Below are 23,238 nucleotides of genomic sequence, written 5' to 3' on the forward strand. Positions count from 1 at the left end.
TTACTCATTGTTCAAATATCCAAGGAGCAACTTTACCAATTCTACTGTCATACATGTCAAGGTAAATCAGGGACGGTCCATCCCCAATTCAAAATTCAAACAACAGCCAGCTTGAGCTCTGCGCACCACATCAAACTGTTGGGTAGGTCCTTTACCCATTAAACAGATACGGTTTAACTAGAGACAGTAATATGTCTGATAAGCGACTTCATTTATTATTGACAAAACATTAGTCTTAATCACAATAATCAAATACTTGCTTTGGCCTCAAGCCCAGAACTTGTATGTGATTCTATAAATATGCTTCACGCCACAGGGTCTTGAAGGAAGGAAAGGTCTTTCTTTCTTTCCAAACTAATTAAGAACATGGCATCTCTTTAATCAAAAACAGAATTACCTGGAAAAACTGAGCAGGTCTGGCAGCATCGGCAGAGAAGAAAAGAGTTGACGTTTCGAGTCCTCATGACCCTTCCACAGAACTAGGCGAATCCAAGGAAGGGGTGAAATATAAGCTGGTTTAAGGTGTGTGGTGGGTGGTGGTGGGGGGGGGGGGGGGGGGGGGGGGGGGGCTGCTGCCAGACCTGCTGAGTTTTTCCAGGTAATTCTGTTTTTGATTTCTGATTTCCAGTATCCGCAGTTTTTTTGTTTTTATCTATGGCATCTCTTTATACCAGTTTGTTTGATTATCTGCTTCCTGCTGGCTGCAGCCCTATCAAATGTTATATGACCACCCAGTTGCTCAAACAGAGATGAGAGAGAAAGAGAGGCCCTTTGCCTTTTTACAATACATTACTTCCTTTTATTGCTGTCCCCCCAAGTTGTAGTTTAGGTATAATTAACCTTCTATGTATGGTTTAGAGCAGCACATTCACTTTTATTTTGCTATGGCCTCATACTGTTATCCTGCACTCCACTGTGATGGGAAGCCTGTGCTGAAATCTGCATCATTGGTTGGGGGTGAGGGGGAGAAGACAAACTTTTTGAGATCACAGTTTAAACCAATTCTGTTCCCATTCCTGTTATGGCTTTGTTAGAAGTTAAAGCAATGTAAAATATTTAGATATTCCTACAATGCCTCCTCATTATCTATCTGCCTAAAGCCAAGATAATTCTCAAGGAAAGGCCTATGCTAGCCATGAGGTGCTGCTCCTTATTTACAGCAGACTACATTGAAGGGTAAGGGAATCCAACAAGATCCGATTCAAACAAAACCTGAGGCACCCAAAGTGCAACGTCAAAGTAGGCAAAAAGCTCCAAAAGCAAACTTTCATGAATCGCGGCAAAGGTAAGCCAGAACAGCTATAACAGCAATGTTGCTGGTTCTACCTCTAAAGGATTTGATCTTGTTAAAGACGTACAGTGCTGCCATTGTACCAATAATACAGCACATCAGAATTCCAGGACTTTCCAAGTCAATCCCTCCCCAATTCCTGCCAACATCCATCGATCTAAAGCTATTCATGAGGCTACAGCCACGGAGCGATGCAAGCCTCCTATCTCCCCACCAATGGAAACCCCAGGAGAGTGTGTTTAAAATGTAAATTGGTCAATGCCCCAATCTTGAGTTTTTTTCTATGTTGCTGGACTCCGTCCTCCGACTGTCTGTCAGCCTCTTAGTGACAAAGTGAAGTGTTACACAGGAAAATATCAAATTTAAAAGATCCCACACAGCCTGCAGATTAACTCCATCTTTTTGCGGTTACTATCAGACTGTTAGTAGGCTGCAACGCAAGCATCCTTACAACACTGAAGTATTTTAAATAGCACTGTGCTCATGCCATCGGCTCTTGGTGGCGAGTCTAACACTAATGGTCAATGTCCAGGCATTGTGCTGGGATGTGCCCACCCATGATCTTCAGCACTGACCCAGCCAAAGTTATTAGGTCAGGGGACACTCCTTAATTTAAACACCCTGGGCAGGCAGCTGTGTACCCTAAAGAAAGAAGAAGGAATTTGCATTTATATAGAACCTTTCATAACATCAGGGTGTCCCCAAAATGCTTTACAGCCAATTAATTATTTCAGAAGTGCAGTCACTGTTACAATTTAAGAAACATGCAGCCAACTGGTGCACAGCAAAGTCCACCAAACAACTGTATGATAATGACCAGATAATTTGTATTTCATGGTGTCGGTTGAGGGATAAACATTGGGCAGATGACCAGGGAGGAGTTACCTGCACTTCAAAACATTATCATGGAATCCTTTACATCCACCTCACGAGGACAACCAGGGCTGTCACCTCAACCTTGATCTGCCCTCCCTCAAGTCTCTGGAGCGCAACTTGAATCCGTGAACATGTGACCCAAAGGCACAAGTGCTACTAACTGAGGCACGGTTAACACCAAAGTTACAGATTTTTGATAGACAAGGGAGTCAAGGGTTGTTGGGGCGGGGGGGGGGGGTTGGGGGTGCAGGGCAGACGCCAAAGTGGAGTTGAGGCCACAAACAGATCAGCTATTATCTTATTGAATGGCAGAGCAGGCAAGAGGGGCTGAATGGCCTACTCCTGCTCCCAAGACCTATGTTCCTGTATGTTCAAAGTAAACTTAACAAAGTATTGGTTAATAGTCTCCTTGAATGATGCCTACAGGTGACCACCATGGCAGAAACTGGTGTTACTAACAGTGAAAAGGCACAATGTAAATGCACCTTATGCTGATCGAGCTGTTAGTATAACTTACTGCCAGCAGTAGCAGGTACCTGTAGTATAGACTTCAGTTCAGCTTCTACATTGGACAGAAATTTATTAAATGCCTTAAAAAAGGATGAAGAGAATTGAAACAGAAATAGCCCAGCTAGTCCTCGACATCCTGGCCCTATCTAATTAGGGGAGGAAGATTAAGCGGTAAAGTGATAGTTCACTGCACAATAGATTAAAACTCGTCCACACCTGTACCAGTGTCCGCAAACATGTGAATGTTGCCAAATACATGAGTATGCAAATTGCATGCTTGAATCGGAAACGAGGTGTGGTGTGCGGTAGATAGCAATCTGATGCTTGGTCTGGATACTGCATCCGTATAACTGTCTCTGACCTGACAAGGTGTCTCCTACAATCCGACCAAAACTATGGAAAGACTCTTGTTCCTGGGCTTTGTTACAGCTGTTGCGGTCTCAGGTCCCGTTGGGCGATATCCCGGGTGAGGATTTCTCTAGATGTGCCGTGCAAGCGACGGAAGAGGGAACATCTCCCTCACAAACTCAATCTGACATTTAGCTTTTGTTTCATTGCAAGGGATAAAGTTCTGCGTCTGAAGCCGGACAATGAACAGCACCTACAGTTTATAAGGGATGTGTCCCACACTGCGGAGGTATGATTTCACGTTTGCTGTTTCGCACGCCGATATTTAATTAAGTTTGACGAAACGAGACCATTAATTGTGTTATTGATGTGCGCACAGGTTGATTTTTGGCAGCCACATTCGGTTGAGCTGGTGACCACAAACAGGAGTGTGGATTTCAGGGTCGGTGCTGGTTGGGCCTCGGAAGTTCAGGCTGGACTGAAGAAGATTGGATTGAAATATGAGTTAGTGTCAGACCCTATATTAACTTTCAATGAACATTATAATCGTATAGTTGTACATTTTTTTTATTAAAAGAGAGAGAGAGTGCTATTTTATCTTGCACAGGGTATTAATTGAGAACCTGCAGAACTTGATGAAGAACCAGTTTGACCGAAAGGGGTCCCGGTCGGTTCGCTATGATTATGAACGCTATCATAACTGGGATCAGGTAAAAATTAAAGTATTTGTAATTTTTTGTTTAAAAAAGTGCTCTGTCGGACCTTGTGCCAGTCATAGGAACATCGGAGCAGGAATAGGTCATTCGCACTCTTGAGACGGTTAGGCAAACCAATTAGATCTGCATTGCATAAGAGACCATTCAGCCCCTCCAGCCTGTTCCGCCATTTATTAAGATCATGGCTGATCTCCTTCATTTCCAGTTCCCATCTAACCCCCTCCCCCCATAACTGTTGATTCTCTTGTCTAACAATAACCCACCTACCTCTGCCTTAAAAATATTCAATGACCCCGCCTTCTGAGGCGGAGAGTTCCACAACCCTCTGAGAGAAAAAAAAAATCTCCTCACCTCTGTCCTAAAAGGGCGATCCCTAATTTTAAAACTAGTGTCCCCTAGTTCTGGACTCACTCACAGAAGGAAGCATCCTTTTGACGCCCAGCTTGTCAAGACCGTTCAGGATCTTGTACACTTCAATTAAATCATCCCTGGCTCTTCTAAACTCCAGTGGGAATAAGCCCAGTCTGTGCAACCTTTCCTCATGAAACAGCTCACTCATGCCAGGTGTCACAAGATGTTATAACTCCATTTACCTGCTTTTGTTCCAGTCTTAGGGCAAACCTGGCTGGTTTGTTTACCTGTTCCATTTGCCCAACAGATGGAATGAAATGGCTGTTAGCAGCTACCACTGTAATCTGTTAATATGGTATTCATTCCTCACAGTTTTAGCTCATGCTATTAGCCACAACAACAAATTTGCTCTTGGAATAGACTGAGAAAATTTATCAAGCCATATGAATTAGGCTTGAATCTAATGTTGAATGCATACGTTAATTGTGCCTTAAATGCTCTGAGATCTTTCCCACAGACTTCTTAATAATGATAACTTGCAGAATGGCCAAAAAATGGCAAACGAAGTTCAACACAGAAAAATGTGAGGTAGTACACTTTGGTGGGTACAATAGGGAGATCGTGTATTACTTGGAAGGAACATATCTTAGTGGTGCAGAGGCACAAAAGGATCACAGAGTACAGGTATGCCAAAACTAAAAGTTGCACCACAGGTTAGCATGGCCATAAAACAACAAACTTAGCACTAGACTTATGCTAGAGGATCAAAACTCAAAGTAGGGAAGTTACCCTGTATCCAGACCACAGTCTGTGTACTGTGTGCTGTTCTGGTTACCATATTGTAAAAAGGATATAGAAGCACTGGAGAGAGTGCAGAGAAGATTTATAAGAATGATACCAGAAATAGGTGGATATACATAATCAGGAAAGGACTGACAGGCTGGGTCTCTTTTATCTTGGAGAAAGAAGGCAGAAGGGTAACCAAATAGATTAGGAAAGGTTCTGATAAATTGGATGCAGGGAAAAGTTTTCCATTTGTTGGGTAGAGCATAACTAGGGACCATCAGTTATAAGATTTTCACCAAAAAATCCAACTGAAAATTCAGAAGAGTAGTGAGAATGGAACTCACTACCACAGGGAGTGCTTGAAGCCAACAGTATGGATGCATTTCAGAGGAAACTAGACAAACACATGAGGTAGAAGGGAAGAGAGAGCTATGATGGTGTATTTCGATGAGGAAAGATGGGAGAAGGCTCGAGTGGAACATAAACATGGACATGGACTGTTTGGGCTGAATGTCCTGTTTCTATGCCATATATCTTATGCAATACCTTGAATATGCAAAAAGGTCAGAAACCAGAATGTAGTTTTTGAGGAAGAAATGGGGCTAGAGGAGATTGCAGAATTGGGTAATGGGGAGAAACATACATTAACGAGTGTGGGAGTAACGGGCTTTATCCATAAGACATGTTCACATATTTACTAGCAAAAGATATACATGCGTAATGTTAAAAATATTTCCAGTGCCTGTGAAGTTTTGATAATTAACTGTAGATTGAATCTTGGACTGCTGCTATTGCTGATGAAAACCCAAACCTAATTTCTCGGTTTGAAATTGGACGGAGCTATGAGGGACGAAGCATCTATCTCCTCTGGGTAAGAAGACATGTTCCATATTTAATTATTGTTGTGATAGTTTCTGACCTCTCTGCCCCACCCTGCTGATAAGTGTCAGGAGACCCATGTTTTGTGAAAACTTGATAGAGTTTTTGGTTTCATTGATAAAGCAGCCTTATCGAATGTTGGTGTGTGCTAATCTCTTATTAAAGGTAGGCAAGAGAACAGGTTCTCCAAAACCTGCTATCTTCTTGGACTGTGGAATCCATGCCAGGGAATGGATTTCTCCAGCATTTTGCCAGTGGTTCGTGAAAGAGGTTAGTAATGGAAACTCACCTATAACTTGAGGGATTTTTATTTATAGTGAGATTGAAAATCACGCTCCAGCGATATTTTATACAAATAACTTATACATTCCACAGGCTATTAGAAATTTTGGAATAAGTTCTACTCTGAACACTCTTGTCAATGAACTGGATTTTCTGGTTGTTCCTGTTGTAAATGTAGATGGTTATGCCTATTCCTGGACCAAGGTAAGAATCTGATGTCTTGTGCAAAGTATTTTGCTGGTATTTCCATTGTGTGTGTTATAATGATATAAAGGCACCTATTGATCATAAGGGATTGAGTAAACATGTTATGGGCTCATTTATTAAGTCTAGGCACATGTGAACAGGACAGAAAGCTTGAAGGCTACAGCAGCAGAACTGTGGCTGCGTGTGCCTTGCTCAAAGCACAAGCAAAACTAAAATTGCATGGCATGACACATTTCCTTTCTAGTGAATGTCATGCTGCTATCCCTTAAAGGCACATTACAACAGTCCCTTCTGCGTGGGGCTGCATTTTCCTTGTTCCAGTCCTATATATCCAGTCATAGCCTAGAGAATCTCTTGCGATAGTCTCTCTTCCTGCTGTCAAAACATTGCTTATGAAGTCCACCCATGATTTATCCTTCGCCATGCCCAGTTTCTCATCTACTTGCTAACTCTCACGCCATTCCACCTGAAAACATCAGATTACACATAGCTGATGACTCCATTTCCCTCACTGGCCACTGTCTGATGGTGAACATGACTGCTCAAAACCTTGGTGTTCTATTTAATCTTAAGCTGAACATCTGACCCCATATCCTGCCAATGCCATCTACTTCCACCTGTAAAATATTGCCTGGTCACTAATTACTTATATTACCAAAGTATTGCTGGCTACCAAAACCTTCAATGACTTTTTTTCAAAAGTCTCCTTATTGTGGAATCTTAGAAAGATAGAGCACAGGCGAAGGCCATTCCATCCTCTGTGCCTGTCCTGGTTCTTTGGTAAAGCTAACTAATCAGTCCTACTCCCCTTTTCTCTCCCAGTACCCATGTAATTTCTTCTCCTGTACAATAACAACTTGTCTATATGTGGAACCTTTAAGATCCCAGGGTACTTCATAGGAGTCTGTGACATTGAGCCTCATAAGGAGTTATCAGAACAAAATCTTGGTTGAAGGGGTAGGTTTTAAGGAACATTTTAAGGGAGGAAGGCAAGGTGGAGAGGCGGACAGATTTAGGGAGGAAATTTCAGAGATTATCACACATTTCTCTAGAAATGGGATGACACATGATGGTGGCAAGTAACCTGCTGAGAAAACAAGGTGACATTTACTGCACCATCCAATTCTGAATACTGCACTGGAATAAACTGCAAATATATGAAGATACATTCGCATAGCACAATATGTGAGGATATTATCTATCAGAAGGAAAAATCAGTTCAAAATTTTCCAATCCCAGTAAAAATCAGTAATCAGTGATAATGGAGTTCCATTTTAAGGTGTAGAAGACTAGTTTGGACAAGTTTTACTGGTACACTTCATTCCAAGCTTTACTGCTTTTTGATTTTGTATATGCGCTTGGTCACTCTGTCTAATTTCAGGATCGGCTTTGGAGGAAGACACGATCCAGAAATCCTGGCTCCGACTGTGTGGGCACTGATCCGAACAGAAACTTCAATGCCAAATGGTGTGGTAAGCCTCTGCATTTGAACAAACAATTTTCTCTCTGTGGGGCAGTGTGTTTTTAAATTAAGAAACGTATTTTTGTCATTATCCAAATTAAAGGTTGAGGATTTGAAATTCTTTAAATATTGCTTTTCAGTCACACAAGGTGGGTCCAAAGGGCCCGGTGGAATAGTTCCAGCAGAGAAGAGGGGGGCCACTCGACCTGTTGTGGCCAGGCTGCCAATCTGAACTCTAGCTGGGCTTTGGGCAGTTGAGTTGGAAGGTTTGGGGATGAAGTATGAGATGTTTTAACTCCCGAGGCTTGTTTCCTCTGGAAGTTGTGTGAAGTAGGTGGCAAGTAACTGCCAGCCGATGGAAGTTCCTCTGGCTTAAGCCTGCCTGCTGAAGCCTAGTGGGTGCCCTCTCACAGGGGTCTTGCAGTCAGGAGGGTGGGGAAGAGTTCAGGGCAGGGGAGGCCTAAGGTTTCCCCCCCAGCCCCATGAAGGAAAGAAGAGTGCCTACTCTTTTTTTGGCCTCTTTTAGCGATGGTCCTCTCCCCAGTTGGTCTCGTGGGAAAACTGCAGCCACTTCCTCTGCTCAAGCCCGAGTTAAAATTGCAGTCAGATCTCGATGATGTCATTGGGGTATGACATGTATATGCAGTGAAGGACATGGATGGCTGTGGGCAGATGTCCTTGTTGCCTGCTCAGGAGAGCTGGATATCTTCATAGATAGTGAGATCCTGGTGGTTCCAGGACAGGTAAGTAATGTAAGACATTTTAACTACCTACCTGTCTCGTGTCCATCAGGTGATAGATGTAAAATCATCCCTGATGTGGTATAACACAGCTAGGTGCAAATTGCTATTTTGTCTACTCCTGCTCCATCAATGGGTCTCAGCCCTAAACTCAGAACAGCTTTCTGTCCAGGCTTAGAATAACATTTTTTCATTTCCCACACCAGCCTCGGTCTTGTCTGTGACATTGTCAAGTTGCAGTTCCATTATGAATAGTTAATGATACAGTCCCATGTCCACTGGGATTGTACAGAATTATTTCACATAGAACTTTTACAACCATCAGACAAAGGAGACTTCCAGTGGATCAGGCTGGGCTGGAGTTGATCCCAAGTCTCCAGCTGTCTAACCCATTGTGGACACCTCGTGCAGCAAGCTTTAAAAACAGCCAAATAAATAGAGGGTGAGGACCTTGTTACAAGGCCATCTCCCTCCATCTTGTACATTTAGAGTAACCCTCAATGCTGCTCTGGACCCACACTTCATGTGATGGTCCTTTGGGAGGCACAGGAACAGGGGTATGCCAGAAGAGAATGGACCGGGTACCCACAACATAAGCACACACGTTCCCCATCTCCATGGCTGGCATTTGCATGCATCAGTTGCGGAAGTCCCAGTGTGGTGGGTAGGGGGCAGTGGGGCTGGGAGAGGGGTAGCTTGGACAAGGGTGGAGGACTCAGCCTTTTATCTGTGATCCACAGTTTATGGTAGATGTAGATAATGGTAAAAAGTGGAAGGTGACAATTGTAACTTAACTACCTGCCTAACCTGCAGGCAATGGAGCCTCAAGGGATCCATGTTCTCCGATTTACTGCGGACCATATGTAGAATCTGAAAAGGAGGTCAAGGCTCTTGCAGACTTCATCCGTAACCACAGTTCAATCATCAAGGCGTATCTCACCATGCATTCGTACTCTCAGAAATGTTTGTTCCCATACTCCTACACCTACTCATTGGTGTTTGACCACGATGAACTGGTAGGTGGCTGCATCTCAGAAATAAACTCTGAATTAATTACAGGTATTTATGTAAATTGCTTGTTTACTATACAAAGGGACTTGGCTCCAAGCTGCTCATACACAACAGTCCACAGGATATAGTGTGTATAAAGCTATTACTATGTTGTAGCCACTGCTTCATTTATGACCTGTTAGATGACATCTGGAAAATGCTATTTTCATGCATGACATAGAGTCATACTACACAGGAGGTCATTCATTCTATTGTATCTGTGCTTGCTCTCTGTCAGAGCTACAAATTAAACCCACTCCACTGCTCTTTCCCCATAACCATATATTATTTGTCCTTTTCCAATATATATCCAATTCGCTTTTGAAAGTAACTCTTAAATCTGCTTCCACCACTCTTTTAGACAATGCATTCCAGATCAGAACAACTCACTGCATGAAAAAAATCTCCCCATCTCCTCCCTTTTTATTTTTGGCCTATAATCTTAAATCTGTGTCCTCTTGTTACCGACTCGCTTGCCAAAGCAAACAGTTTCTTTCTATCTACTTTCTCAAAGCCACTCATAGGCCAGGATTTTCCGGCCCTGTTGTGGTGGCACCCGCCGTGGGAGATTCGCCGGCCCAGCCAAGAGTCCCTTGACTTTCAGCGGGACCAGACGATCCTGGCTGTGGGCGGGGCAAGAAAATCCCGCCCACAATTTTGAACATTTCTATTAAATCTCTTCCAACCTTCTCTGCTCTAAGGAGAATAACCACAGCTTCTCTAATCTCTCCACATAACTGAATTCCCTCATGCCCTTTACATTTCCGGTCACTTTCTTCTGCAACCTCTCCAAGGCCTTGCTTTTATACTCTATGCCTCTGTTTATAAAGTCCAGGATCCCCATATCCTTTGCTAACTGCTTTCTCAACCTGCCTTGCCACCTTCAAGGATTTGTGGCTCATCTCTGCCCCTGCAGTCCCTGTAATGTTGCACAATTTAAGTAAGATCTGGGTGACCACAGCTGTAGGTACAGGAAGAAGGATTACATCTTCCGAATGTAAGTTGGCATGTCTTGAGCCTGCCCATCTCTGATACTTGGACCGCCAAGTCCTCTTGAGACCCATGACTGAATGATTTAGATTGACTCCTCTATTTTTCCTTCCCAGATCTATCACTTCATGCTTCTCTGCATTAAATTTAATCTGTCATGGGCGGAATTTTATGGCCCCTCCTGCTGGTGGGATCTTCTGGTCCCGCTCAAGTCCATCGAGTTTTGAATGGCTTGCCGCATTTCCTGCTCCCTCCTCCCCTGCAATTGGGCCACAAAATTCCTCTCCATCTACGTATCAGCAGTGAGTTCTAAACAAACAGATTCTAATGTATCCCGATTGTGGAGAAACAGAGCAGCGTATAAATATGCAAAATCTATTTGCCCCAGAGGTCTGGGTTTTAATTGGCCCAATGTATCAAAGCGTGGCAGGGATGCGGCAGTCGGCTTCTCCTCCTGATGTCTATCATTATACCGCTTGATGTTTGAACAGTATGGAGATAAAAATCCGAGCACATTGCAATCTAGAAACGGGGGTTTCTTCCCCAATGCCTTGCATTCTGATATTCATCATATTTAGTAATCAGGTTTGTTATTTGGTGTCTCTATTTCAGAATGACCTAGCTCGGAATGCAGTTGGGGCTTTGCACAGTCTTCATGGAACTCGCTATGGCTTTGGTCCCGGATCAAGCACAATATGTAAGCGCCCTGTCTAGTGATTTCAGGCAAAACAGGCATTATGTTTAGCAGAGTGAATATTGACACTGCTGCCAGGCCACTGTACATTTTGTGGGGTTGGTCAGTCATCCAATCCTGACTTGGGTATTATTACTGTCATTGTGCTGGGCTGTGTTGAAGTGTTCAACATTACTGAGTTCTGCTTTTAGCCACCCAGAGAACATGGCAGCAACTTAACACACTGCTCTCCTTCATTAATTGTATTGCCGAAGGACCATAATGCAGCCAAGTCATCGTTATCATCTTCCCAATGCCTGGGGCAGAATTTTGTGATGTGGGAGGGGGCGTCTGTCCATCCTGAAGTGCTGTTAGATTGGGAATGGCTTTGGGAAAGCTTCCCGAGGTCACCACATCCGATTTTAATATTACGGAAGGTGGGCTGGCTCAAAGGTCACGTGTTCAATTAACATCATTAAAAGGGCAATGGAATTGAATTTTAAGCAGCCCATGCACTTTTACAGTCAGCGTATGGGCTGCGCTGGTGGTGTAAATCGCGCTAGGCTACTCCTTCATGAGCAGGGGCAGGATAAAAGCCCACAGCACCATGGCAGAGCAAGAACTAAGGAGGCTGTCGCTAAAGTAGCAGCAGCGTGTGGTAAGATATTTTCCTTATTACTTTGAGTAACTGTGTGATCCTGTGGCACTTCCTCGGTTATCATTCAGAGGCTTCAGGGCTTGAAGTCCCTCTGTCAGAGGGGGGCTGGCGTAAAGCTTGGTTGCTGCACGGAAATCCTCATTGAGCCCATGGGGATTGTCTAATCAGCCAGAGGCTTCTGCTCTGAGGAGAAGGATGGAGAGGAGGGAAACCGGTCAGAGGCAGCAGTAACAAGTCTGTCGTCAAGTGAGTCAGGGAAATGCTGAAGGCCAACAAGAGGCATGTGTACGAAGGCAGCAAGACACCATTACCCTGTGCTGGCAGAGTGTATCGACAGTGACCCAATTATTTGGAGATGATAGAGGGTCAAATTGGAAGAAAGCTTCACCTTTTAAAGGTGGCAGTCACTTCAATATTTGCAGGGGAGATCGCATCAAGCTGCGTAAGGGGTACCCAATGCCTCTCACCTTGAAAGTGACTGTCATCCTGAATTCCAAGTCAGAATTTCAGAGGCTTTCCAAGGCTTTGCATACGTACATTCAGCCCCTCGAGCCTGCTGTGCTATTTAATAAGATCACGGCTGACCTGATCATAACCTCAAATCTGCATCCCGCCTAGCCCTGATAACCTATCATTCCCTTGTTTACAAAGAATCTATCCACCTCTGCCTTAAAAGTATTCAAAGACTCTGCTCCCACTGCCTTTTCAGGGAAGAGGATTCCAAAGACTCATGACCCTTAGTAACCCACTGGGCACCACTGCATCAAAGTTGTCATGGCCCCTTTATTCAGGAGGATGGAGACATTTGTGAGGTTCACAACCGATGAGAGTCAGACAGAGAGAGTGAGGGGGTTTGGGGCTGTTGCAAACTTCCCAAAATTCTGAGGTACCATTAACTGCACTGACGTGGCTATAGAGGTGCTTCTGGGCCAGCCAAGGGACCTTTGTGAACCATAAAGGGTTTCTGCTGTGAATGGCACATGGATGAGGCGCTGGCACTTTATCCATGAGGAATCGATATCAAGAGATTTCAGAAGCATAATTTTTGTTTCTTGGAGCTGCTGGTGATCGTTTGTCTTGGCGCTCCGGAATAAAGGCTTTCAGTTGCTAAACATCCAGAAAGTCTACGATCACCAGCGGTGCATTCCACAGATGTCTGCGCAGTATATTTGGAGTTGCTATGATGTGTACATTCTTCGGCACTCCCAGGTACCACGGCTATTCAACCCGTCTGAACAAGTGAATGGCAGGTTGGCGGGTGATAATGGATATTGTTGAGTTGGCATACGACACCTATCAGGAGTCCTCGAACTCCTGCAGAGGAGATGCCAGCCATGCAAACACAAGGACAACTATAGAGAGGACCATTGGTCTATTGAAGATGAGGTTTGGGTGTCTGGATCGAACAGCGGGCACATTGCAACATCCTCTGGATAGAGTATTTTGGATTGTTGTTGCGCTACAAAATTTTGTTCCATCATGGGGTGAGCACATGGGAGGGTCACCAGGAAACATTGAAGGATGAGTCCACCAGTAACTCTGAGGGGGAATCCTGAGGAGCACCAGTGTGATTGGAAAAATAGGAAGGGCAGCAAGGTCTTGGTGCTCGGGAGACGAGGGTCTCTGATCCTGAGGCACTTCCAATAGGGTGATACCAAACTCCACAAACATTGCAAAGGAGCTGATTTAAGACCCTTGGCCAGCCCATCAGAAGATCCTTACTAAACTTCTTAGGTCTCTCTATGCCGACATCTGTCTCAAGGGCCTCTGAAACTCAGGATGGATATATAATTGTTTTGCAGCCCTACACTTAACAACATAGCCTTTATTCCACTTATAAGCATCACACAAACATCTAGTGAAAAACAATTTACGAAAGAGCAGCTGAACAACACCACACTCAAGATACACATTGATTGGCCCTTGTGTGTCTAAAGTGTTTTTCTCATGCCTTATTTGAATGCTATGTTCTGATGCTCCATCATCACTGCTGGCTGTGCTGGAGGAACGCTGCTGACTCTACTGCTCCGTCTGCCTGGATGACTGCAGCAGATGTTCTCTGGTCATCTGAGGCTGTGCGGGCCCAGGCCTTGTGAGGGACATTGCACAGTGACAGGAGTCTCCTCTGTTGTTGCGGCACCCTGAGGCACGAGGGACAGAGGAGCTGCTGTCACCATCAGAAGGGCCTCAGGGGAGCCCCTAGATGCAGAGAGCTGCCACTCATCCGCCAATGTGACGTTCACTTGGACCTCTCTGCTTACCATAGATGAACCTGAACCTGGTTGGAGCTCCAGCTGACCTGTCACTCTGTTGCACTGGCAATACCTAACTGAGTTCACTGACACTACGAGAGCTTGCAGGTTTGAATGTACACCCAGAAACCCTTGAATGACCCTGCTGGGTCTGGCTCTCCAATCGAGTTGTGCGAGTTGTCAATTTCTTGATGGAGGAAGGCATGCATTCCAAAGAGAGGGAGATAGCAGCACTCAATAGCCTGAATAAACTCCTCCACCGTTCATGGCAGAGCATGCATACCCTCTGGTAACTCTGCCAGATCTCCACCTAGCTCCCACTGGACATCCAACACTTACCACCTGACGGACGACTCCAGATGCTCATCATTTGCCTGCTCTCCCACACTCCCCTGGCAATCAGAAACCTGGACTGTCGCAGCCCCTGACAGCTGCTGTTCCATCCAGTGCAGTGCTCCATCCAGTGCAGTGCTCCACCCAGTTGATGCAACCATTTTGTCAGATGTATGCAATGCACTGAAGCGCCAGTGTCTGAGCTGGTGCAAGATGTGGGGCAAGAATGGCATAGTGCACCCTCCTGAGGTCCCCTCCTCCTTAATGCTCGCTTCTGTTTTTGCCCATGGGACCACATGCCGAGCTCATATTTCTTTCCCCCCCCAGTGCTGCAAATAGAAATCATTAATTATATCAGGTGGCACTATTAAATGCAGTCTATATTTAAACAATAAGGGGTAGTGCTGAGTCTCACCTCATGGAAACTCAAGCATACTGCAATACAGATTGGTAGGGCAGGTGGTTCTTTGTATACTGAGCTACTGATCTCAGCTGTGTCTAACCAGGATAAACAGTGAATGGAGCTAACGCACACCGTTCTCACCTGGGGCCTGTGTATCAGTACTGTGTGCTGGTAGGGAACCTGGAGTGTGATCTAGGTGACCACACCTGGAGAAACAGGAAGGAGGATTATAGCTTCCAAATATAACTTGAACAGTCCAGCTCTGATCCTTGGAATGCTATGTCCCCTTGAAACCCATACCTGAACATGAAAGCTGCAATAATATAAAGGTAAAATATTGCAGATACTGGAAATTTGAAATAAAAATGGAGGAAGAAAATAATGGGAAACTCAGCAGATTTTTTTTCATTCATTTGTGGGATGTGGGCTTCGCTGGCTGGGCCATCATTTATTGCCCATCCCTAATTGCCCTTGAGAAGGTGGTGGTGAGCTGCCTTCTTGAACCACTGCAGTTCATGTGGCATAGGTGCACCCACAGTGCTGTTAGGGAGGGAGTTCCAGGTTTTTGACCCAGCGACAGTGCAGAAACGGTGATATATTTCCAAGTCAGGATGGTGAGCGGCTTGAAGGGGAGCTTCCAGGTGGTGCTGTTCCCATGTGGCTGCTGCCTTTGTCCTTCCAGATGGTAATGGTTGTGGGTTTGAAAGGTCTAAGGAGGTGTGGTGAGTTCCTGCAGTGCATCTTGTAGATTGTATACACTGCTGCCATGGTGCGTCGGCAGTTGAGGGAGTGAATATTCATGGATGGGGTGCCAATCAAATGGCCTGCTTTGTTCTTTGTTAAGCTTCTTGAGTGTTGTTGGAGCTGCTCTCATCCAGGCACATGGAGAGTATTCCATAACACTCCTGGCTTGTGCCTTGTAGATGAGAAGTCAGGAGGTGAGTTACTCGTCGCAGGATTCCTAGCCTCTGACCTGCTCTTGTAGCCACAGTATTTATATGGCTAGTCAAGTTCAGTTTCTGGTCAATGGTAAACCCTTGGATGTTGATTGTCGGGGATTGAATGATGGTGATGGCACTGAACATCATGTTTAGATTCTCTCTTGTTGAAGATGGTCGTTGCCTGACACTTGTGTGGTGCAAATGTTATTTGCCACTTGTCAGCCCAAGCCTGGATTTTGTCCAGGTCTTGCTGCATTTGGATATGGACTGCTTCAGTATCTGAAGAGTCATGAATGGTGCTGAACATTGTGCAATCATCAGCGAACATTCCCACTTCTGACCATATGATGGAAGGATGGTCATTGATGAAGCAGCTGAAGATGGTTCGGCTGAGGACTCTACCCTGAGGTCTGGCAGCATCTATAGAGAGAGAAACAGAGTTAACATTTTGAGTCCATATGACTTCTTCAGAGCTAAAGAGAGGTAGAAATTTAATGGATTTTATACTGTTTAAGAAGGGGTGGAGATCGTGGAGCAAAATAGAAGGTTTGGAGATAGGTGGAAGCTAAGGAGAGATTCAACAAAGATGTCATGGACAGAAGACAAAGGATGTGTTAATTGTAGCAATAAAGACTAAAGAATGTTGCACCTTCTATGATTCCATGGGAAGGTGTGGTGGGAAGGGGATGAGGAGTTGGGGGTAACGGAGGAGTGGACTAGGGTATCACGGAGGGGATGGATCCCTATGGAATGCTGACAGCGGGTTGAGAGGAAGATGTATTTTGTAGTGGCATCACGCTGGAGTTGGTGGAAATGGCGGAGGATGATCCTTTGAATGCGGAGGCTGGTGGGGTGAAAAGTGAGGAAAAGGGGACCTTATCATAGTTTTGGAAGGGAGGGTAAAGGGTGAGGGCAAAGGCACTGGAGATGGGTCAGACACAGTTGAGGCAACGACTGAAAGCTGCAACCTGATTCAATTCACTGGGTCACAAAGGCATCAGCTAGATCTAAGGACCAAAGTACCAGTTACAACTGCTCACAACTTTGAGGAAAATCTGCAATCTTCTGGAGACACCTATACTTGCCAGCTGTGCTGTTCTAGTCTCAACCATTCCAGTGCTCTCCTGGTTGGCCTTCCAACTTCCACACTCAATAAATTTAAAGTCATCCAAAACTCTGCTGCCCATATCCTAGCTTATTCCAAGTCCTGTTCATGCATCATTGCTATGATACATTGGCTCCTGGCCCCTGAATGCTGCTTCACCTTAGTATTCTCATTTTAGCTTCGTTTTAGTATTCTCATCCTTGTGTTCAAATCTCCCAGAACACCGGACACATGGGAAATCAGATGCCAATGGACACGCATGAAGAGAAGGGGTCCTGTGCAAGATATTTCAAGAGAAACTTCTTTAACCAAACAGTGGTTAGAATGTGGCGCTTACTATCACAAGGAGTAGTTGAGGCAGCTGACATGGATAGCTTTAAGGGGAAGCTAGATAAGTACATACTAGTGAAAGGAATAGCAGGATATGCAGATTGAGTTTGCAGAAGTTGGGTGAGAAGAGGCTTATGTGAAGCATAAACACCAGCATAATCCAAATGGGCTGAATGGCCTGGTACTGTAAATTCTATGGGCAGAATCTTCGGCCCCGCTCACCGATGCATGAAATGACACTTGGTAACGTTGGGCGTGTGTCCTGATGTCACCACGCATCATGCAGATATTCAGTTTGGCAGGCACACACCGGAGTCGGCTGCGCACCTGCCGAACTGTCAAAGGCTTATTAAGGCCGTTTAAATATTAATTAAAATACGTAACTGAGCTGCCCGTCCAACCTTAAGGTTGGCAGGGGGCAGGCTAAGAGCCCAGGCTGCCTTTGCATTTATCATGAAACCTCACCCATGGGTGGATGACGTTAAATAGACGATCACACTGGCGGGCCGGATGAGGTTTCATGAAGATTTTTAAAGTTTAATAAAATTTTTAAATAAAATTCATTGACACTGTCACATGAGGGGACATGTCTTAAAAATTTTTTTTTGGTCATTATTAAAATTTTTGAAGATCGAACTGATCTCCCTGAGGCAGCTTCATGCCTCAGGGAGATTTCTGCAACTCTCCCTCCTACAACCCCCGCACGCACAGGGAGTGCTCAGCGCTTCCGGGTGCGCGTCACGCTGGGCGGGCCTTAATTGGCCCGCCCACTTAAAATGGTGGCGCGTAACCGATCACAGGCAGCCGTCCGCCCGCTCCCGCTCCAGTCCAACCTCCCCCCACCGACCGATGGGGAGAAAATTCTCCCCTATATAAAGCAATGTGAAAAAGTTTGGCAGTACACAGTGTCCATCAATATGTTGAAATAATTTGTTCCTTTACAGGCAGCTCACCGACTGCTTGCTCCTCCTAGATCTTAAGGCCTCCCAAGGCCTGCCACCATACCCAGACTGGTATGACTCCCAATCTGTGCCTGGAGCCCACCTCCCACATATAAATAATCTTGGGGCCTGAAATGTGATCGTCTATTTAATAAGATCTCTGTGCTGGCAGCGATCCTGTCCACCAGGAAAGCATCTCAATCAGGAGTGGGGTGGAAAACCCAGTCTTGTATATGTCCACATTTTATACGAAACATTCCATAAACTGGAGAACTGTACACGGTTTTGGTCCCCTTACTTGAGGAAGGATGTAGTTGCATTGGAGGCGGTTCTGAGGAGGTTCACTAGATTGATTCCAGAGATGCGGTGCTTGTGTTATGGGGAGAGATTGAACAGTTTAGGCTTATACTCGCTAGAGTTTAGAAGGATGAGAGGAGATCTAATTGAGGTATATAAGATGCTAAAGTGGGTAGACAAAGTAGATGTGGAGCAGATGTTTCCCCTTGTGGGGCATTCTAGAATGAGAGGCCATAGTTTTAGGCTAAGGGGTGGTAGATTTAAATCAGAGATGAGGAGGAATTACTTTTCTCAAAGGGTCGTGAATCCGTGGAATTCACTACCTCAGAGTGCAGTGGATGCCGGGACGCTGAATAAATTTAAGGAGGAGATAGACAGATTTTTAATTCGTAACAGGTTGAAAGGTTGTGCGGAGAGTGCGGGAAATTGGAGTTGTGGCCGAAATGAGATCAGCCATGATTGTATTGAATGGTAGGGCAGGCTCGAGGGGCTGAATTGCCTACTCCTGCTCCTAGTTCTGATATTCTTCTAAAATGGCCTCATTGATTTTTAAAAATTTTTTTACACTAGATCTTGCTGCTGGTGGTTCAGATGACTGGGCGTATGACCTTGGCATCAAGTATTCGTTCACCTTTGAGCTTCGTGACACTGGCAGATACGGCTTCCTGTTGCCTGAGTCTCAGATCAAACCAACGTGTGAAGAAACCATGTTGGCCATCAACTATATTGCCACTTATGTTCTCAGCACTTGGCTTAACCCAATGGGTGAATGGACAAAATGATAGATGTCTGTTGGCTGATTTTAAAGTTTAAGGTTTAGTGTTGAAATCTTGTTTGATTTTGCAGACGCAAGGGTTCAAGATTTTTTTTTAAGGTATAATACACCAGCATACCAAGTGCATCTGAAGGTACAGCAGGGACATTCTAAATAGGATAATATTTGTTTTGGAATACACAGCAATGGCTGTTTGAATTGGCAATGCCCTTAGTATACTGAAAACCATAAAGTACCAAAGGGGTCCATTTGGCTCATTCTGCATGCAATGGCTTTTGTAAAGAGCTGTCCAATTAGTCCCATTCGCATTCTCTTTCTCCAATAACCCTGCAAAATGTTCCTTGGTAAGTACATATCTAACCTAATCTATCCTTCCAAATCATAACAACTTGCTGAATAAAGAAATTTCACCTCAACTCTGCCCAATCCTCCTACTACAGTGGAAACAGTTTCTCCCAATCTCAAAACCCTATGATTGACATAGACTTCTATACAAGTAATGGCACACAGTTGACAAGATGGGAATGCTTTCTGGCTGCTGTGCTGCCAGAGATACATTGGAGTAGGTCTTGACTTCACCACACTGACTGGAACTAACACAATAACCCCAGAATACAGTGCGTGTTATGGCACCAAAGTGTTGTAACACATTTTGAAATGCTCTTGACTGCTAATAGTGTGCCCCTGGTTGATAAGCAGATTGAACATAAGCTAAATAGGTTGCACGTGCTAAGCTGGATTTCACAGCCTCTAGGGATGGGCTGGAAGGCGGGGTGATGGGGGCAGGGGTGGTGGGGGTCACGGGTAAACTCTAAAATGATGAGGGAACGTGAGGGGGGTGGGGTGGGGTTGTTGCCTTCCTGCTGCCAGCGCGCTTTACCAGCGGTGGGTCAGTCCTCTGCTATGTGAGATTGTCCGGTGAACGCTGGCAGCCTTCCTGTGGGCTGGGGGTGGTGGGTGGGGTACCTCATAATCAGACACTTTTGAGGCCCACATAGAGGGGGCCCCTTGCAGCAATGGCTGCTTCTTCAGCAACATGTCCCCTGCCTTCACCAACCCACCTCCCCCAACCCCCAGTGCGAGAGCGACGCCCATCCATGTGTCTTCTCAGCTAGATGCAGTCCCAGCAGTGGCCACTGCTGCAGGTGGCACTGCTGAGCCTGAAGAGGTGCCAGCCCTCCAATTGGCTGGCAGTTCCTGGAAGCGGGATCTCATCCTTCAAAAGGGACGAGAGCCCCGACAGTAACTAATTAGTTGCTGGAAAGGCCTGAAGTGTAGCCGGACACCCAGAAATAGCCAAGGCCGGATTGCCCCTGCCCCAGCTATCAGGCCTGTTATTGGGGCCCTCACTGCTCTGACTAAATTCAGCCCACCTTGTTATCTCATTTCCTCCAAAACACAGGGCAACTGTGTATGGATGCTAAATTATGTGTAATAGTTGAAGCAGTGTTTTTGCAGTGTAACATTATATTTAAGACCAAATGAGCGTGCCAGGATAGGACTCTGACTTGGGCAGGAGCACCCATTATACTCCTTGCCCAATTATCAGTTACTATCAAATGAGACCTATAATAAGAACTGTGTGGCCTGTCTACTAGTTCCCTGTTTGCACAACTGCCCAAGTAGATTTTCTACCCCCACCATGTCTAAGGTCAGCGTAATATGGATAGGATGATAGAGGACAAATTGTTTAATGCAACTCAGTTATCTCAGCCTTGTAATACAACCCATGAAAATCAGGTGGGATGCATCAAATCCCAGGATTGCACTAGCACGAAAGTGCTTAGATCCAATAAGTGCAGTCCCATGACTGCAGTGTCTAGCAAAGTTCCAGCATGTAACAGAGGACACAAGAAACTGTCAGGCAGACCTGAGAGAAAGACGGAGGTTGCAGTTTTCATTATGACCTTTATAATACAAGAGCCAGATTATATTTACCTAAATGTCACTCCCCGAGTCCACGTTATGGTGGAATCTTACCATTTTTGAAATTTTTCTGCTGTTGAGTATAATCGCGGTTTCCCAACCTGATGATGTCGGCTGGCTGCACAGCGTCACAATGCTACCAGGGGCGGACAATTAAGTGGCCACTTCCGTGTTGGCCACCCAATTCAGGGCGGCTAGGGGTGTGGTGGGAGGGGGTGGTTCCTGGGGCAGGAAGCCTAGTTAGAGGGCCCAAAGCTCTGGATGGTGGTCGTTCCCACTGGGGGAGGTAGGCACGGGCGAGGCAGACAGGAGGCCACGAGGGCACCTCAAATTGGAGGTGCTCTCTGCGTCATTCTGAATATTTAAAAGCCATTCTGAGCCACCGTGTGAAGTGGTAACTCCTCTACAGGATGACTTCTGGCATTGGCTGTGATCCTCTCGTCCCTGCTTCACGCTAGGGTGATTAAGAGGAGGTGCTATAAACCTGTTCCCAGTTAGCTCCTTAATGGGCCTAATTGGCTATAGCTGCCATTTCTGGGTGGGTTGTTACTGCTGTGTTGATTCAGGCCCTCCCAAGATGGCTTGGAGGCAGGAACACATCAAGTAGCCAACTCGATGCGCTATTTTCCAAGTTTCCTCTCAGTCCTACTTCCTAACCCATGGGGAGAATGCTCTCCCCCACAGGGGGCTGGGCAGGAGCGCCCATGATTGGCTGCCGGCCGCCATTTTATGTTGGCCCGCCCAGTGTGATGTGCACCCAGCAGGGCCGAGTGCTCGCTTTGTGGGTGGGGGGAGTAGGCTGTGTCAGGGCAGCCTCAGGGAGATTAGTTTGATTTTCAAAAATTTAAAGAAAGAAAAAAATTTAAGACATGTCCCCTCATGTAACCATGTCACATGAGGTGGGACATGTCAATGAATTGTATTAAAAATTTTTACTGAAGTTTTAAAACCTTCATGAAATCTCATCCTGCCCATGGATGAGGTTTCATGATAAATGCGAAGGCCGCCTGGGCTCTTTGCCTGCCCGTCAACCTTAAGGTTGGATGGGCAGCTATGTTAATTATTTAAATTGCTATTTAAATGGCCTTAATAGGCCTTTGACAGTTCGGCGGGCGCGCAGCTGACTCCGGTGCGCGCCCGCCAAGCTGAAGATCTGAATGACATCACCGCGTGTCATTTTACGCATCGACGAGTGGGGCTCCCCCCCCCACTCGCCAACCCGAAGATCCTGGTCCATATCTGGGGGGGGCTCTGAAATTCCACCCAAGTTTTAGGGAAGGTTGCTGCCCATTTTGTTTTTAAAGTGCCACTCATTTGTTAGGAAGTATATGAATGTTGATTGCAGAAGAAAATTGTTATTTTAAAACATATCGGGTATAGCTTTTCATTCTTTTGTATTCTTACATGTTTGAGGATATGGCACTGGACTAACAATCCAGAGGGTTTTGTCTGGGTTTGCCTTGGAATTACCATTAAGTTTGGGGAAGATTTGAGGTGGTAAGCAGGGTAAAATGTATTCTTAATTATTACCTCCTCAACACCATTGCTTATGAATGGTCCTCCAAAAATAAAGTACCCTTTAAGATTTGATGTCTCTTTTCTGGTCTCTCTTAGTGTGTTATGGATCACGCAGGGGGTCGGAGTTGCTGTGCTAACGTAGACTCTTTCATGCATGTTGTGTAGTCTCGAGCTACAGATTGTGATGGTAGAGGCTCCAACTTTATTTCTATCACATGGCTGACCAGAAGCTCTCCCGCTCTTACCACCTGCCATTCGTGTGCGTTGGAAAGATTTGCAGGTTGATAATCAACTTGTTTGGCCACATTATGAACACATTTTCCTTGTCCATCAAGTTATAGAGTGGGACTTGAACCCAGATGTTCTGACTCAGAGACTACCCACTACTCGCCTCGACACAAGACCTCCCTTCTCTTACATAAATAGGTATAAAGGCCTAAATCCCCAATAAATTTTGCAGCCAATGAGGTTTTGACATAAGGACATAATTTCTGTGGGCAGAGTGCAGGGATTTACAAGAATGCTGCTGGGGCTTGAAAATTGCAGCTATGAGGAAACAGTGGGTAGACTAGGGCTGTTTTCCTTAGAACAGAGGAGG

The 23,238-nt window shown here is 45.3% G+C and overlaps 1 protein-coding gene and 1 non-coding gene across 2 annotated transcripts; both read left to right on the plus strand.

Moving 5' to 3' along the window:
• Nucleotides 1-3,072: 3,072 nt before the first annotated feature.
• On the plus strand, nt 3,073-19,389 carry LOC121271765 (carboxypeptidase B-like). Its single transcript, XM_041178020.1, has 11 exons — nt 3,073-3,143; nt 3,239-3,314; nt 3,405-3,529; nt 3,633-3,735; nt 5,648-5,749; nt 5,923-6,027; nt 6,133-6,243; nt 7,628-7,718; nt 9,262-9,464; nt 11,101-11,185; nt 18,992-19,389. Exons 1-11 carry the CDS (start codon nt 3,073-3,075, stop codon nt 19,201-19,203), a joined length of 1,284 nt encoding a protein of 427 aa, XP_041033954.1. The 3' UTR covers nt 19,204-19,389.
• LOC121275539 lies at nt 12,773-12,907 on the plus strand. Its single transcript, XR_005942502.1, has one exon. It is a non-coding gene; the product is annotated as a U11 spliceosomal RNA (small nuclear RNA).
• Nucleotides 19,390-23,238: the final 3,849 nt, after the last annotated feature.

The sequence above is a fragment of the Carcharodon carcharias genome, chromosome 2 (assembly GCF_017639515.1).
Source record: "Carcharodon carcharias isolate sCarCar2 chromosome 2, sCarCar2.pri, whole genome shotgun sequence".
Taxonomy (NCBI): Eukaryota; Metazoa; Chordata; class Chondrichthyes; order Lamniformes; family Lamnidae; genus Carcharodon; species Carcharodon carcharias.

Bases quoted from the DNA above. Each gene is read 5' to 3' on its own strand.
- LOC121271765 (XM_041178020.1), top strand. From the start codon at position 3,073: ATGGAAAGACTCTTGTTCCTGGGCTTTGTTACAGCTGTTGCGGTCTCA. The intron at 3,530-3,632 runs GTTAGTGTCAGA...TATCTTGCACAG, and splicing joins AAGATTGGATTGAAATATGA to GGTATTAATTGAGAACCTGC. The intron at 7,719-9,261 runs GTAAGCCTCTGC...CCTAACCTGCAG, and splicing joins CTTCAATGCCAAATGGTGTG to GCAATGGAGCCTCAAGGGAT.